Consider the following 18,852-nt stretch of genomic DNA (forward strand, 5'->3'; position numbering starts at 1 on the left):
TTTTTCAAAAGCTTGTTAAAAAGCTTTTTCGAAACGGCAGGCGAGATGTCTTGATGTTTCAGTCTGCCTACTTGTGTATGTATGTATGTAAAAATCGACTACCATGCCACTGTAAATTTACTATGCATTTTACAAGATTTTCTTGTATAGCTCTCATTTATTTTTTAAAATAAAGTAACGGATAATGAACCGAGATAACCAAATCTCCTGCTTGTATGCTAATCTCTAAACACAGCATTTTTTTTATAAAGTTCATTGGTAATATGGTGAATGTCTTTTTGAGAAAAGAGAACGGTGAACATACTAATAATATATGTTTGATGTTATGCTGTAAAAAATACGTTTAATATATTGTCATTGCATTTGCAAAACTATCAATTAAAAAACTTAATATCCGGCATCATGTAATCCAATTTTTTCTAGGCCAATTAAAAAGAACTAGCGTTTACGCTCTTAATTCATTAAATCTGTACGTAGATATATCTTGTATGTATGTATGTATATTATAAGTTGAATACTGTTCCCATGGTTTCCAATAAAAAAATTGTAAAAACAAAGCAAACAGGATGTACGTACATATATAACAAAAAGAATTGAAAACCTAGTGGGAACTTGCTGTTTGATTTTTGACAGCAATGAAGCTCTTCCTTAATTCATAAGTTTCAAGTTTCAGGAGATATTTCTGCTTAGCGATGGTTTTGTAGATTAATTGACGATATGTACATGTGTATGTATAACAGCAACATGCAACGGCAACGTGTATTAATTTATTAAGTAAATAGTTTAAAGCTATATTTAAAGTAGCACACACGACTTATGACAAGAAATATGAGTAAGATTTTTGACTATGTAGCTTATCTGGTCATCCTCTCAACATTCCTTCCCCAAACATTTCCAATACAGGCCACAATGCTGAAGAAGAATAGAGGTAAACGCCGTCTTACTGAGCCACATATTTCACCAGCCGTACTTGTCAGTAGCTTATCAGCATCAGCGACCGCATCATCTGCAGCAGTACAGGGTGCCAATCAAATAAGTACCAGTGCAGGTGCCTGTAGTGGACTGGGACAAAGCCATATGGGATCCACACCAGAAAATGGTGACCGCGATCGTGAGCCGGCAATTGGCACATAGAGAACGCGTCCGTCCGGTCCAAGTATTTTGTTTTCTTGCTTTTTATGATTGTTAAAAATGCAAACGAACTAATAAAAACAGCACAAATGAAAAAAAAAAAACAATTAAAATTGCAATTACAACAGGCTTAAGTTAGGCAAAGAAAATGAACAGAAATACAAACAACAAAATTTACAAAAACAACTTCCAAAAAGCATACAACTACAAAAAATCTTCTACTAAAATTTTGTTAAATATACCAACTTCTTATTTAGCTATAAAGTCTTATCAAAAACTAGAAGCTCAATGCCGTAAAAAATTTATAAATTCATATAACAAAAAAACAAAAAAAAGGTATAGCTAAAAATGTACTTTAAAAGTGAACATAAAGTAAAGAAAATGGTTATAATCTTTCGTTACAGAAATTGTTTCTTAGTCAGTTGAATAATTTGTATTTTTTGGAATTTTCCAAATTTAATATATGTGAGGCACTTTCATAAAATGTAGTTGATTTTGCAAAATGAAATATTTATTTGTTAAACAAATTTTAAGTCTCTAAAAGCTTATTAACATATAAAACTAGAAAACTTGTAGATGGACCAAGACTAGGCCGGGTCGATTTGTGGAGAGGCAAAAAAATCGCCCATTGCTCTGTGAAAATCATATTCTAGGGATCAAAATAAGAAACTTTGCCGAAGGAACCATACCTCTAAAACGAATTCTGATGTCCCCCCCTTTGGGTCGTAGGGGCAAATTTTGAAAAACCCACTTTGAAATGCCTATGTTTTTTCTTTTTGGAGTTTATTTTTCTCTTTAGAAATTTATTTAGTCAGAATATATGTAAATGAAAAAATGAATTTAACTTAGTAATAGAAAAGAAATTAAAAAAAAATTATTAGAAATTAGCGTTTTTACAACCCCCTTTTAAAACCAAGGCATCACTGTGATGCATTTGCATGTCGTAAACATAGTTGTGTGGGTTTTTTATTCAACCGTTTTAAAAAATGAAGGTATCACTGTGACACAATTGCAGATCGTAAAATTGCTTGTGTTTTTTTTTAAGCCACCTCAAGACACAGGAGGTAGAATTGAAATTGCCCCTACCCAAAAGTTCGACCCAAAGGGGGGGACATCAGAATTCGTTTTAGAGGTATGGTTCCTTCGGCAAAGTTTCTTATTTTGATCCCTAGAATACGATTTTCATAGAGCAATGAGCGATTTTTAAATCGACCCGCCCTAACCAAGACCGTAATCAAATCTATGCAGTTATGAGACATTTATGTAAATTCCTTAAAGTTAATGATATTGGTGTAAACTTGTACGTGCCTCATATCTGTATAAACCTTATAAAGATGTTTTTTTTATCATAAAGTTTTTCCAAGTATATGTGGTGTATAAGGTTACAAGATTATATTAATTGCCCTATTATCTCAAAACTATGAACAACTACTTATTTTTTTTTATTTTAGAAATTCATAAGACCATCAGACCCGTAATTTTTTTTTTTTTTACTTATATTTTTTCACACTTCAATATAAATATTTGCACAACTTAGTTCATGAATACTTGAATTGAATTAGTGCCCTAAATTTAGCAATAAAATATACATACATACATATGTACAAAGATTTGTACATGCACAGCAAAGCTGGATGACAAACAATACCATTGTAATAATCGTAAATTAAACTATTTTTTAATCACGACTAAGTACAGTGGACTTTATCGTAAAAAAATTTGCAAACGTCCGCCTCTACAATTGAAGGTTATGTTCAGAGGCTCCTGGAAAAATAAAAACAATTTTTTTTGATGATTTATGCAAGTACAGGCGACAGTTTTTTTTAACTGCCGACTATTTGAGAACCATTTGTTTTAAATTGGTAAGCCATTATTTTTGTCTTGAGAAGCTCTATAATTCCTTCACATGCCGTTTTGCGCTCGGAAGTCGTTTTCTTATAGTTTTGCCAACTAAACCAGTTCTACCTCTTAAAGCATGATTTTCTTTTAATCAAATTAAGACAAAATGGCTAAAGTATGAAGAAGATTGCAGAACTGAAATAGGGATAAGATGGACTTAAAGAGCTTTTCAAGATAAAAATATCAAAATACATATATCAATTTTAAAAATTGATTGTCAAATAATCAAGCTACAATAAAAAAATAATTTCGGCTGTATTTGCCAGGAAGAAAAATACTAAAAATAAACAAGAACCTCTTAACATAAGCGCCAGATTTAGGGACGGACTTTTGATTTTTTTTATTTCGTATGGGAACTATCACAGTTGAAGGTGCAGTACATAATAATATTTATACCGCGATTGTGATTATGAAGAAGTGAGAAATTCCGAATAAAGTAGTCGCAATCGTAGTGCAGTCAATCACATACCTACATATATATTCAATTAATATTGCTAACAGTTCGATCCCCAAAAATCACCTGAAGCTTACAAAATACGCAATCTTTTGTAAAGCGAACGATAATTGTATTTAACCCTTGCTTACAAGATGTTTTAGGGCAACCCGCTGTGTATTCGAATATAAATATGCGGCTGTCCCCAAATTTTCTTTTTATATTAATAGTTCTACCCTGATCGATTTTCGTTAAAATTTCCCAAAAAAGTGATATTAATAGATTTTTTTGGACTGTACTCGTACCAGTCAGAATTTAGTCGATATCTAAAGTAGTTGCAGCCATTAACCGTCGTCCCAAAAGGATGTAGTTCACTTATCACGAGTTAAAATCAAACTCATTGTCATGCATTGGTTTAACTCCGTTTATGTATGCGTAGCCTTGCGTGAGCTTCTATGAGCGTTAGGATCATCCGTGAATCACATTTTCGAATACTCATTGCCACCATAGAAGCAGACTTCGTTACTGCGTATGTGTGGGTGTGTAGCTTTAATTACCTCCTACTTACTTATGGTGCGAAACTTAATAAAATTCATCACATATAATTCCTATGAAATATTGAAAACTGCATCGATCTCGCTCACAATTTTTGTAAGCCACAAGGTGATAATCCCAGTTCTTTTAATTTACCAGAGATGTACCTAAAAACAAAGATATCGACAAAAACGCCGCTTTTTCTATTCTAAGGATTGGTTATGCTTATTTTTGGGGAAAAAATAGAAATAGGCAGTTAGTTTTTGTCATTAATTCGTTGGAAATTAAAATCTGTTTATATATGTGTGTATGTATGTACATATATACACCACTTTCGTTTGGAAGACCCGCATAGAATAGTGGATTGTATGTACATATATGTATATATGTACGTATTCATCTTTAATATTGCATACAAATGGACATGTACACATGTACATATATGAAGGTACTTTTTAAAATCTTAGCCTAAATATTAAACTTCACAGATATTGAATTGTAATCCAAAACTAATTTAAACGCTATAACTTTTCAATTAAGTAGTAAAATATAATGCATTAACATTTTTTTGATAATAATTTCCTTTTTTTCTTATTCTTGTTATGTCTTGCCATATTTTTGCAATATTCTTTGGATATCTATAAACCCGTAAAAAATATTCACACCTTTAAAAAACATAAACATTTACCAATTGCCATAACCATTTCGAACATTTATGCAAACAAACTGTAAATAAACAATAATTTTAAATAATAACGGCCATATTGAACATCTCATAAATATTGTTTTATCGATGTAAATGTACCGGACGGAAACTTTTACAAAATTAACGTAATTTCCAAATAACAACAAAACAAAAAACGTTAAAAAACCAAATGCGAAAAATGCCATAAATAGGCAACTATGTTGAAGAAGAATAAAAGCAAAATGAAGCGGCGCAATACCGAACCCTCGATGGCAGTCTCCGGCACAGGAACATCGCAACTTTCACTAGCGCCAATTGCCGTAATGGCAACGAGCAGTGACACCAGCACCGGAGACACTGACACTGAGAATGCCCAAAACAACACAGATTTCTGAATATGGTATAGTGAGCGTTTGATTTAACGTGCTAATCAAATTATTTTTTTTATTTATGACAATTATTACATACAATTAATCCAACTCTATACATACTTCCATGCATACATATGTATGTATATTTATATATAGTACATACATATATCTGTACATATGTGAAAACTTAATAGCGGTTACCTACATGAATTTCTTTAATTTCATAATTACATTCGTTTTAATTATATTATCATTCATAACAAAAGAAAACATTCCACATTTTTAATTTTTTACCGAATGCATACACGCATAGTACACGCATAGTACACACATACCCACATATCTATGGTCATAAGCAATAATTGCTTAAGTCCCGTTTAAAAAGGTAGGACTTAGGCGGTTATTGCATGTGGCCACATATACACATATACGAAATTAGTACGTTAAATACATGCCGCTCTCTGAATTTTATTCATTTTCACTATACATATACTATACCACCTACAATGTACATAAATAAATATGTACATCCGTAGATCATTATTCGAAGTAGATCTACTTTATATAATTGCATTGTAGTATTAGAGATGTGTGCACAGCTGTGAACATGAAAAAACAGCAAAACCCGATTACCCAATTTTATAAGTTATTTTTTTTCAGTTAGATCTCTTAGAAAAACGTTTTCTAAAAAAGAAAAATTGTGGTGGAGCATACCGTTTTGTGGTAAATTTTATTTTAACGAAGTGTAAGTGTGGTATCTCGCATAGTTTGCATTTATTTAAAAAAAAAATCTAAAAAGGGTAATACGTTTCCTTCCATAAATGCAAATGAATTTTTTTAAAGGGTAGAAAATCAGAAACACCATTCAAAAAAACAAATTTGTTAAAAATGAATATAAATTTTTAGAAACTGCTAACTTGTTTTGTTCGGACTACAAAACTGTGTGTACAAAAAGCTTCTGAAAAGTCTATGTAAAAGTTTCGATATTTTCATGAAGATTTCTTAACATTTCTCGATCTTTTTCGAAAGTGTTCCGGAACATTATCCAAGAAAATTGTTTTTAAAATTCATTTCCATTGTTTTCGTTATACAATTTAATAAATCTTCTTCTGAAATTCACCAATATAAATAAATGACGATGATAACTCCTAATATTTGCTAATACATTTTGCTGCCATTTTCGTGTTCACAACTGTATATTGTATTTAAATAAACAAATTCAACAAACAAGGCTAAATTCTGAACAACCACACTCAAATTGTGGATGTACCTCAAGCAAAGCAATGCAAGAAAATATCGAAAATAGTAATAGGAAGTTACAATAAATATTTGTATGTGTGCAAGGTACTTAATCGTACTCATCTTAAAAACGATTGGCAAAACTAAATCAATGCAAACTACAAGTGTCGTAGAAAATAAAGAAATGAAGTAAAATGTATCTAAGAGCATAGTACCAAGGAATTGACTTAAAAAAGTGAAAGATACAAAAATTTACATACTCAGGTACATAGTATGTATAAATAAAAAGTGAAAAAAAAAATTTCTGTTGCTGACAGTAATTATCGGAATGATATAAAATTTGCATTACTCTCTAGATTTCTAAGTTTTAAATTCGTATTATATATATTTTAAAATTTAATTTGAATTCTGGTCAGCATTTCGATAAGGCAAGCAAGGATGAATAGTAATGTTCTAAGGGGTAATGAATACTTAAAAAAAAACTGACCTTCATTTTATCCTTGAAATTATTTAAATTTACGTTACATGAACGTATTTTTTTTAATTTGCCCAAGGATGATGCTACATAAATAAATGTAGGGCGAACTATTTCAATAGTTTTAAAGAAACATTTTTAAGTTTTCTATCAGAGCTTCAGAAAAATTTATTAAACTTTTTTTGATTTATCCAAGTTGTGTTAGTTTAAAAAAAAAAAAAATGATTGGAAAGTAAAATGTTGTATTTAAGTAAAAAAAGAAAATTTCAGTTAAAATTTGTGCAGTTCGTCAGTAGAAGGCGATTGCTTCATAAACTCTTTCATTAAAATGTTTATTTATACAAAAGATTTTTGTAAACATTGTAAAGAAAAGAAGAAAAAAAACAAAAGAAACAACACAGACATACGCGTTGTATGAATTTAAGTCAAAATTAAAAATTTTAATTAATAAAAATTAAATGCTTATAACAAATGAAATGTTCCACAACAAACAACTACGTAGGAATTTCTATTCTCAAAAAAATAATGATTACCAGTTCTGGGAGCCAATTCACGTTGTGTGAAGTAATAAAATAAAAAAAAAAAAAACTCATACAAAAATTTGTTCAAATGAAAGAAAATTCATTTTCATTTTATCACTTCACAGAAAACGAATTGACGCCCTGATAAACCAATAAAGAAGCCAAGAAACTAAAGGAGATGTGGAAATTATGAACAAATGTTTAAAATTTTAAAATAAAAAAATTTTTCAAGTTAGAAAATTTCGTTTATTAAATTATTAAAAAATAAATAAAAAAGAAACAGATATATATATATATACGTGTTTTGCGCTATAGTGCAAAATATATGTATTACGAAAAAAAATTTAGTTGAAGTTATTTCATTTCATCTACAATTGGTAAACACAAAATCTTTTTTTTTTTTTTTTATAAAAACAGGAAAATCTATAACAATCAATATCGGCTAAGGCTCACGGAACTTAGGCGTAAATAAACATTAGGATTTTTATTAATAAAAATAAACATTTTCGCCTAATTTTACTCTTTCAAAAACTCTTATGAAAATCTATGTATTTAATTTAAACAAAAGTAAATAAAAAATAATGATTGTAAAAAATCGACTTTAGCTGCGACGATTAGGGGCTCAGTGAATGCGGGTAATCAACCATTTATTCAAATTCCGTGAAAACCCCATGTGGCTATCATACACAACACAGGTAATGCTGATCTTACAACGTATCTTTCACTTGCAACACCTTTTTGGCATGAAACAAAGCCAAACTCTAAAATTTTTTTATATTTTTTAATATTTTTTGTTTTAAATTAAACTGTTGACATTTGGTGGATGCGTTGACAAGATAATTGTGTCATGGCCAATCTATCGATTAACTGCATTCACAAAAAATCTGCAGCTGATGGGCGATTTTGACACAAAATTTAGGAAAAAAATTTATCTAAGCAAATACTTCTAATTTCACATTTTTACGTTAATTAACAAAAACAAAAAAAATAATTCCTTTATTTATAAGAAAACTCAGAATGTTATGTAAGTATAATCTGAGGAAATGCTTACACCACATGCAAATATTTAAAGAAGTCCAAAACATAAATACCAACAAAAATTTAACAACTAAAAATTAATTACCTAAACATTAGAAATTGATGTACTGTTTAGAAATAAGTAATAAAGCTACTATATAACAACTATATTAAAAAATTGAAGAAATAAATTGAGGTAAAGCAAAAAAACAAAAACAAAATGTGTGTATTTAAAGAGGGAAAAGTAAGAATTTGGTAAGTATTACAAAAAAAAAAAAAACCTACGTGAACACAGATTTATTACGACAGCGTATAGGTTAGGTTGAACTGGACGCTCAATAAAGAACTCACATTGACTAAATGTGTCCATAGTGATACCAGAATTTGTTTGACGACCAAACGGAAGAACCCCAATCAGGTGCCAGAAGTTATGTTATAGAATAACTTCGTTTTCTTGGTAAATGCTAGAAGTTTTGCAGGACCTAGCTTAATTGCTGCCCCTCATAGCTGGATCCTTGACCTGAAGAGCGCAGGACACGAACGCAGAACGCGCGCAACCGTTTCTTCCTGCACCTCGCACTTCCTACATCTGCTGTTACTGACGAGGCCTAACTTATCAGCATGTGACGTCAGAAGACAGTGTCCAGCTACTATGTCCATCGTGAGCCTTAAGTCTTCTCTCTTCAGATATATGAGCCACTTCGTAGGCTTTGCACACGATCTTAGAAATTTTGCAGCTCCGTGCTTCTGTCCACGCCTTTCCTGCTTGCAATTGCTGTCTCCTATTTATTTATCCCAAACGGATTGGGACGGCTATCGTCGATTCAGCGAGGGCTGCACCCTCCTTTGCCAACTCATTGTCCCTTTCGTTACTTTCTATCCCTTTATGATCGGGAACCCAGCATAGATGTATGGTCCGGCCTGAGCGAAGTTTATCCAATGCATCTTTGCGTTCCAGAGCACTTCTTGATGAAGTACTGTGTGCGACTATTCCCTTAATCGCTACCTGACTGCCAATATATATATTGACGTGACTGCACCTTAAGCACGCTTCCTCCAGAATGTCTGCCGCTTTAATTACGGCTATAATTTCCAACTGAAAGACGGCGGCCTGAAGGATTTACTTATTCCTGTATCGACACAGTAAACAGCAGACCCGAGCTTTCCATTAATGTGGAAGCATCCGTATACGACAACGTTTACATGATGAGCAAAAAGTCTGCAGTTTTATCTAAGTGTTATTTGTTTTTTGGTAAAGTTCACTACAACAGCTTGAATCCTTTCATGAAATTTTTGTTTTGACCTTCTTGATGCTGATCTCCAACTTATTTCCCCATTCCTCGAGTACCATGGGGACTCTTGACAAATTGGCTCTTTCGTTATCTTGAGAGAGGAGTTTTAACAAATAGATCAATGTATTTCATACTGAGTTGGAGTCAAACTACCTTCATGACCTTTAAACTCGTGTTCATTGTAATGATTTGGAAAGCTCACTTCCAGATTTCCTGGTGCAACAGGCATGATGCAGTCTATGTTGAAGTAGCTCCGTATGAAGAAATATAATTGATTACAGAGTTAACCCCCTTTGGCATCCCCTTCTTCCAGGCTCACTGTAGCTTTATCGGCAAATATAAGAAAATACTACCATATTTCGAGGGGCATCGAAGGCAATCAAAAAGAAGGTGTTACATCGTGAAAATTGAATTTTTCGTAATTATATGACCAAAGGCGTCATCTTCGCCCGCTCTGACAATCAAGCCGATAAGCACAATTTCGATGTCATGACGAGGCAAGGAAGGTAGCCCTAGAATAACTAAAAAAATCTCAATGTTCAAAAAACGAGAGAACTCCCCCATAAGCGCCAATGCAACTTTTATTATTACAAAGTTTTTGTCGCTGATTCCTGGAGCTATTAGTAGAGGTCCTCATAACTTCGAAATTTCAGATTTTTGACTTAACTATTGATCTAGGTGTGCGATATGTATGTATGTTTTAAAAGCGCTACTAAAGTGCGGCCGTCCAACCAGCAGTCGGTGCCTTTCCTTTTATATTGCTCGCTGATTAAGAGCGCGTCTTTAGTTTTATTTCTGTACATGCCGCCATGCAATACAATTATCGAGTTGGTTTAACATGTCCCTTGTACATCGCGCACCTCCCTCAGGTATATGATCTCTTCTGGTCGGTTCTGCTGCCGTAAGTAAGCAGCATTTTGTGGGGTTGGAGCTCTCCTCCCCAAATTACTTGATCTTTTCTATCGGGATCTTCGCGGTTCCAGGTAGTGTGTTTTGGACTAAAACATTGGAAACATATCTTTATCGTTTCGTTCTGTCTCATTATGCAATTCACCCAGACTATTTGGGGAATCGTCGCCCGTTGTGAGGATTTCTGCCTATTGTGGGGTCATCGTTGCATTCTGCTTCGTCTAAATAGCCCAATTTCATTCTTTTCTTCTCGCTCTTGTTGCTTTTTTGATTTCATAACGTTTTCAGTCGCCTAAAAAAAGAGGTCTCCCTGGTAAGGTAGGGCGTTAATTAGGAGCTGAGCTCAACTTATAATGTAGTTGGAGACGTGGCAGGGTTTTAATGAGACAGAGGCGATTACAGCATTACCCTTTTATTTACAACTCTACTGTAGTAGTACTTCACAATTACAATACTCGCCTACTTCATTAAAAGAGAGCTTGCGCTGCTTTTATATTCCCTGTTGCCTCTTTCGCATATTTCTTGTAAGGTCTAGACTTTTCGCGAACAGCTGCTAATTTTTTTTCCTGTATGTGTCTGATATTCACGTTTTGTCTTCTAGTTATACGCGGGTGTATAAGAGTAATAACTTCTGCTCTTAAAGCCCCGTAACATAAGCAGTTTTTGACATATGTAGATACGTTTAACTCAATCTTATGCGTGGATTGCGCGTATTTTTATGGAGAACGGTAGACGGGGCGACAATAGCGCCATCTGACATGAAAAAGTTGCCAACTTTCAACTTTTATTGCAAGCAAAGCATAAGAAGAAGAATTTGAAATTTGCTTTGCCTAAGGGTGCTGGCACACTTTGCAAGTGAAATTATTTTTCCCACTCGTTGGTAACTTTTCTAACATTTTTCGCAATCAAAAAATGCAACATAACAAATGAATAGGACACAAAATAAGTTAGCAAGTATTTTTTATAGAATATGGGAATGTTTATAACAGTGCTTCGCGAAATTTTGTATGTGAATGGGCAAGGCGAAATAAACTTCAATTGTCAAGCCTGAAGTTCCTTCATATTTATAAACGGAACATCTTGGTTGATTGTGGCGATGTTACTGGAATGCATAAGCTTATGTTAAACGCATCTATATGAAAAATGTATTGTGCCGCGGCCTTTTGCTGTGCATTTATTTACTAGCAGCATAGTGGTGTGAATATTCGCCACAATATTTAGCACCCGGTAACAATAAATACAACCTGACCAAAATAGCACATTTGCATAGTGTGTTGCTTATACATTTATTGTTGCTTGTACATTTATTTTTTCTTGCCATTGCCTTTAAGATATTTTAATTTTCTCGCTTGTGAATTCAATCTATCCAAGAGCAAACGCCCTTCACTCTGCTCTTTGGTACATTACAATGTCATTTCGAAATCAGTTTTGGAAAGCTGTACCAGCACAAAAGGATCAAGGACTTAACTATTTCTTGGTAAAGAGATTTAAAAAAATATTACAGGTACAAACCTCTCTAAATTTTAACGATATACTTATCAATTAAAGGACGCCATAATATATAATATCACAACATATTATAACAGAAGATATCACGTCATATCATTACATCCAATAATTGCGCATGATATCACATCGTATCATTACATAAGATATCAATCATTTCATTACAGATGGTCATCATGATATCTTATCACGGTCCGAATGGCATTGCGTCGCACAACATATTGTGACCAACGTCTTTGTACCTCCTCCCAAGGTTCACAAAAATGTCGGAGCCACTCCTTGTGATCTTCGAAGACAGTCGCTGAAGAACTTGGAATCTCTTCGATATCTTCGGGCAAATAATCGAATTGCGATTGAAATGCAGTCCTTTTTGCAGCAAACAAACTTTCCTTGCGCAAGCGTGCAACTAAATTTTTAATGAAATGGTACAATTTTCCACTTGGATATTTGCTGCTCTTGTTGTAGTAATCCTTTTAAAATTTAATTTCAAATTGATTTCAAAAGGATAACAAGGAACTAATACATTATGCCGGTATGACACTACGTTTCTTCATGTATTTTTCGGGTATTGTATAAGACCATCCCCTTCGTACAAAAAACAGAAAAAATACCCCAAAAATACATGAAAAAAACATAGTGTCATATCGGCTTTAGCAATATTCACAATATTCACAATATCTTCATAATCTTTATACATTTAATAGTCAGCTTACCACTTTTTCTCTAGGAAATTTGGCACAAATCTAATTTGCAACGCACAAAAAATCTTTTTCTCGCATTAATTTAGATCGTGATGTATAAAATTCTACTGCATTTTCAATAATATTTGATCGGCCTCTTTGTGTTAAAATAGATGGATTCGTTTCCACAATGAAGTGTTTTAACAAACTTTCAGTCTTCGTTGATAAATATTTTTCTAAATCCTGAGAAATTAAATGTGAAAATATAATTCATAAGCAGATATATTTTTTTAAATTCTATACTTACAAAGTCCGCAGCCCCTAAAGGGAATTCCTTAGAACCCGGTGTTGTGGTAGAATGCAAAAACTTTTGAAGCTGGCTTTTATGCGTGCAAGGATATTTTTTATCTCATAAGTTTCCTAAAATATTTAATTATGTAATCTTCGGAAATACTAAGGTTTCAAGATTTTACATTTTGTCTCTGTAATGGCTTAAGCTTCGACTGAAATTTTAATTTTGTAGCAAAGTCGTCCTTGAAGATTTTTTCTACGTCACTTTCAGTCAAATACAAAAACGTTTCATAGTCTGCAATTCCAAAAGCTTTGTAAAAAAACAATAAATTATTGAAATAGCAATCAAGAGAATATGCAAAGCACCGGCTCTTTCCAAAAATGCATTAATATTATTCTGTGGAGCTCAGTATGCATTCACCAATTTTTTGCATTTCTGAAAATTTCAAACATACACAAACAGCAAGTTCCTTTAGCATTGCGAGGAGTACATATTTGTTTCTGCAATAAATTGTTGTCTTAATATTAATGCAATTTTGGGGAAGGCCGTAAATTTAGTTAAATAACTTACAATTTAAATGTTCATAAACATTTTCCAATTTCCACTCACTAAGCGTTTTAAGCAAAACATCAGACATTATTTTTACTTCTAATAATTATGCACTTGTTGGTCTAAAAAACGTCTTCACAAACTAAAAAGCAAACAGTAACTGAAGTTTATGGTTTGATAGAGTTGCCAATAATTAAAGAACGTAGGGAGAAAAATCTATCACTGCTTGTAATTTTGGTATCCAGGCTGCGGAGTGGAAATGTAAGCGTCTGATTTTTGGTTTGCAATACAGAATGATGCCCTGTTCATACATAACGAAATGTGGATATATTTATTTCATCGTTTATAACTTTCGTATTTATCTTACGATTTTCTTCGGTGAAAGCTTATTTTTCTAATAAAACAGAGAATTACGTCAATTAAAAATAATTGGAAAAAAACGTACGGCTTTTAAATTCTGCCTTACAAAATGCAAAATATGTATATTTATGTATATAAGTTATATTTATTATATATATGTTATATTTATTTTTTTATTTTTTTGTAAAAACAACTCCGGCATCATTTCTGGATGGTTTTCGGGATCCGTCCGGAATCCGTCAGTGTCATTTCGGGACTTTTTCTCAACTTATACGGGATCATTTGGGGTCCATTTCCGCATAACTTCTGGATGGTTTTCGGGGTCCCGTCGGCGTAATTTCGGGACTTTTTAACAACTATTTCGGGGTCAGTTGCCCTTAAAGATCATTTCTGGGTGGTTTTCGGGACTATTTCGGAATCATTTTGGGACCCCTCCGGCATAATTTCTGGGTGATTTTCGGGATCTGTCCGGGATCCCGTCGGAGTTATTTCGGGGTAATTTTGGGACCCTTCCCGCATAATTTCTTCATGATTTTCGGGATCTGTCTGAGTTTTTTCGTGACTTTTTCCGGGCTATTTCCGGATCATTTGCTAACCCTTCAGAGATCAATTCTGGATGGTTTTCGGAATCCCGCCAGGGTCATTTCGGGCTTTTTTCGGGTCTATTTCAGAATCATGTTGGGACCTCTCCGGGATAACATCTGGGTGATTTCGTGATCTTCCGGGATCCCGTCGGAATCTTTTCGGGATTTTTTCCGTACTATTTCTGGATCATTTGCGGATCCTTGAGAGATCAATTCTGGGTGGTTTGGGGACTTTTCCGGGATCATTTGGGGATCCCTCCAGAGTCATTTCTGGATGGTTTTCGGGATCCCGTCAGGGTCATTTCGGGCCTTTTTCGTGACTATTTCGGAATCATTTTGGGACCCCTCTGGGATACTTTCTGGGTGATTTTCGGGTTTTGTCCGGGATCCCGTCGGAGTTTTTTCGGGACTTTTTCTGGACTATTTCCGGATCATTTGCGGACCGTTCAGGAATCAATCCTGGATGGTTTTCGGGATCCGTCCGGGATCCCGTCAGAGCCATTTCGGGACTTTTCGTGACTACTTCGGGATTATTTTGGGACCCTTCCGGCATCATTTCTGGATAGTTTTCTGGATTTGTCCGGGATCCCGTCGGCATCATTTCGTGACTATTTTGGTGTCATTTAGGAACCCTTCCGGGATCATTTTAGGTTTCTTCGAAACCGGTAATTCAGCACACATGGCCGTGGATTTACTGAAAATTATTCGTAATTAAAATTCGGTATGTTTTACCTTTAATATCTAACACAGTTTTTCGTTCTATTTTTAAATGAATCCTGTAACGAACTGTTACAACTATAATTACAATTTTTGTAATATTTTAACCAACTAAATACCCGAAAAAGCAACACTACTTTCATTTAAAAAATTCTTTTTGGTTTTAGCTAATTGAAGTTTCACTCCTTCGTTCTATGAAGAGTAATTCTTTCACCCCCGTCATATCAATCAATTTAACTTAAAAACAAAATGTATTTTTTTTTTAATTCGAAAAAAGTGTATTGTACTATTCATGTAAGCGTGCCTATCAGCTCATTTAGTTCTTTTCTTTTACTGTATTAAAAAATAAAATACATTGACAGAAACAATTTTTAAACAGACAAGTTGATAAGCAGGCTAACGTGAATATCACATATATTTTATTTTCTCCTTGCGACGGGGCCGCGGGTAAAGGCTAGTCTAATATATCTAATATCTAATATATATTATAAATGGCAAAGTTTGGATGTTTGGATGTTTGGATGTTTAGATGTTTAGATGTTTGGATGTTTGGATGTTTGTCCAGACGTTTGTCTTTGTGACTCAATCACGCAAGAATGGCTGGACGGATTTGTATGAAATTTGGCATGCATATAGCCAATAGTCTAGAAGGATCTACTAGCTATATATTTTTCAATAGGGGCGTGGTCTCCGCCCCCTAGGAACAGTTATAATTTAATTATTAAATTTTTTTGTCTTTGCGACTGAATCACGCCAGAACGGCTTCACGGATTTTGATGAAATTTGGGACAGAGATAATAGGCTACTGGCGAAATTTTTTTCGAATATGGAAAGGGGGTCCCACGACCCCTTCGAATAATTACTTTTTAACAATTTTTACACATTATAACTTTACGTATACTGACCTTCACCAATATTACAAACTCAATGGGTGAAATAAGTCGAGGGCTTACAAAGTGAGCAGTGATACACCCCCCCCCCCCCCCCCTTTCCCCTCTCGTGCAAAATCTATAAATTGTTATAACTCAATGTAAATTTTGTCCTAAAATCAATAATTTTTGGTATCTGGCTCATACAGATCGAGATCTAAACAATTTTGGAAAAACGATCAGTGGTACTCTCCTCCTCCCGCCATCCGCCCTCCTTCAATTGCCTTTATTAGCACGCTTTTATTAGCTTTACCTGTATGTTTCTTTGTAACTCTTCATTCGCTCCAACGCGCCTGTTGCCTTATTAACATGGTTTTATAATTATCTTCACCCTATTTGTAATCCCGTTTGGGTCATCTCGAGACCCTTCAGGGATAATTTCTGGATGGTTTTCGGGATCCGTCCGCGATCCCGCCGGGGTCATTTCTGGACTTTTTCGGGACTATTCCGGGATTATTTTGGGACCCTTCCGGGATCATTTGTGTATAGTTTTCGAGATCCGTCCGGGATTCCGTCGGGATTATTTTGGGACATTTTCGGGACTATTCCGGGATCATTTCGGGACTATTTCGCGATCATTTGGGGACCCTTCCGGCATCATTTCTGGACGGTTTTCGGGATTCGTCCGGGATCCCGTCGGGGTCATTTCGGAACTTTTTCTCGACTAAGACGGGATCATTTGGGGAGCCTTTCGGCATCATTTCTGGAGGGTTTTCGGGATCCGTCCGGGTCCCATCGGGGTAATTTCTGGACTTTTTCTCGACTGATACGGGATCATTTGAGGACCCTTTCGGCATCATTTCTGGATGGTTTTCGGGTTCCGTCCGGATCCCGTCAGGGTCATTTCGGGGCCCTTTCCCGACTAATACGGGATCATTTGGGGACCCTTTCGGCATCATTTCTAAATGGTTTTCGGGATCCGTCCGGGAGCCCGTCAGGGTCATTTCGGAACTTTTTCGGGACTATTTCGGGATCATTTTGGTACCCTTCAGGCATCATTTCTTTGTGGTTCTCTGGATAAGTCTAGAATCGTGTCGTTGTCATTTCGGGTTTTTTGGGACTATTCCGGGAACTTTTGGAGACCCTTCCGTGGCATTTCTAAATGGTTTTCGGGATCTGTCCGCGATAGCGTCGGGGTCATTTCGTGGATTTTTCTGGATAATTTCGGGATCATTTGGGGATCCTGTCAGGTTATCAGCTCATTTAGTTCTTTTTTTACTCAATTACAAAAATAAAATGTATTGGACAGAAACATCTTTTTAAACAGATAACTTAATAAGCAGGCTAACGTGAATATCCCATATATTTAATTTTCTCCTTGCGGACGGGGCCGTGGGTAAAGGCTAGTATATTATAAATGGCAAAGTTTGGATGTTTGGATGTTTAGATGTTTGGATGTTTGTCCAGACGTTTGTCTTTGTGACTCAATCACGAAAGAACGGCTGGACCGATTTGGATGAAATTTTGCACGCATATAGCCAATAGTCTAGAAGGATCTACTGGCTATATTTTTTTGAAAAGGGGGGAAGTCCCCGCCCCTAGGAACAGTTATAATTTAATTATTGTATTTTTTCGTCTTTGTGACTGAATCACGCCAACACGGCTACACGGATTTTGATGAAATTTGGGACGCAGACAATAGTCTAATTGCAAAATTTTTTTTCGGGCATGGAAAGGGGGGTGGGGATTCCACGACCCCTTCGAACAATTACTTTTTAACAATTTTTACACATTATAATTTTACCTTTACTGACCTTCACCAATATTACAACTCAATAGGTCAAATAAGTCGAGGGCTTACAAAATGAGCAGTGACACCCTCCGTCCCCCCTCTCCCCCTTCTCCTCACCTCTGGTGTAAAATCTATAAATTGTTATAAAGCAATATAAATTTTCTCCAAAATCAATAGTTTTTGGTATCTGGCACATACAGATCGAGATCTAAACAATTTTGGAAAACGATCAGTGGTAATCTCCTTCTCCTCCCGCCATCCGCCTTCCTTCAATTGTTTTTATTAGCACGCTTTTATTAGCTTTACCTGTATGTTTCTATGTAACTCTTCATTCGCTCCAACACGCCTGCTGCCTTATTAACATGGTTAGGGTCATATCGAAACCCTTACGGCATCATTTCTGAATGGTTTTCGGGATCGGTCCGGGATCTCGCCGGGGTCATTTCGGGACTATTAGGTGATCATTTGAGGACCTTTCCGGCATCATTTCTGGATGGTTATCGGTATCCGTTCGGGATCCCGTCGGGGTCATTCCGGGTTTATTTGGGTTCCCTTCCGGCATCGTTTCTGGTTGGTTTTTGGGATTCGTCCGGGATCCCGTCGGGGTCATTTCAGGACTTTTTCGGGATCATTTGGGGAACCTTCCGGCATCATTTCTAGATGGTTTTCTGTATCCGTGCGGGATCCCGTCGGGGTCATTTCGAGACTTTTTCGCCACTAATACGGGATCTTTTGGGGACCCTTTCGCCATAATTTCTGGATAGTTTTCGGGATCCGTCCGGGATCCCGACAGGGTCATTTCGGCACTATTTGGGGATCATTTGGGAACCTTTCCGGCATCGTTTCTGGATAGTTTCCGGGATCCGTCGGGGATCCCTTCAGGGCCATTTCGGGACTATTAAGGGATCATTTTAGAACCTTTCCGGCATCATTTCTTGATAGTTTTCGGGATCAGTCCGGGATCCCGTCGGAGACATTTCGGAACTTTTTCGGGATC

At 35.2% G+C, this 18,852-nt stretch overlaps 1 protein-coding gene across 7 annotated transcripts in view; it reads left to right on the top strand.

Moving 5' to 3' along the window:
• The window catches only part of LOC137238557 (diacylglycerol kinase theta), a 156,852-nt gene that overhangs the window by 81,865 nt on the left and 56,135 nt on the right, over nucleotides 1–18,852 (top strand). For 3 of the 7 annotated variants that reach the window (XM_067763706.1, XM_067763708.1, XM_067763712.1), the window contains one exon: nucleotides 904–5,037. The exons of 1 other annotated variant lie outside the window; for it this stretch is intronic. In XM_067763706.1, coding sequence (XP_067619807.1) covers nucleotides 904–1,134 — 231 coding nt within the window. In that variant the 3' untranslated portion in view covers nucleotides 1,135–5,037. Of the gene's footprint in view, nucleotides 1–903; nucleotides 8,527–18,852 lie in introns of those variants that run through there. 3 more of the 7 variants (XM_067763707.1, XM_067763709.1, XM_067763711.1) reach the window with 2 other exon arrangements.

Source organism: Eurosta solidaginis, chromosome 1, assembly GCF_040869045.1.
Source record: "Eurosta solidaginis isolate ZX-2024a chromosome 1, ASM4086904v1, whole genome shotgun sequence".
Taxonomy (NCBI): domain Eukaryota; kingdom Metazoa; phylum Arthropoda; class Insecta; order Diptera; family Tephritidae; genus Eurosta; species Eurosta solidaginis.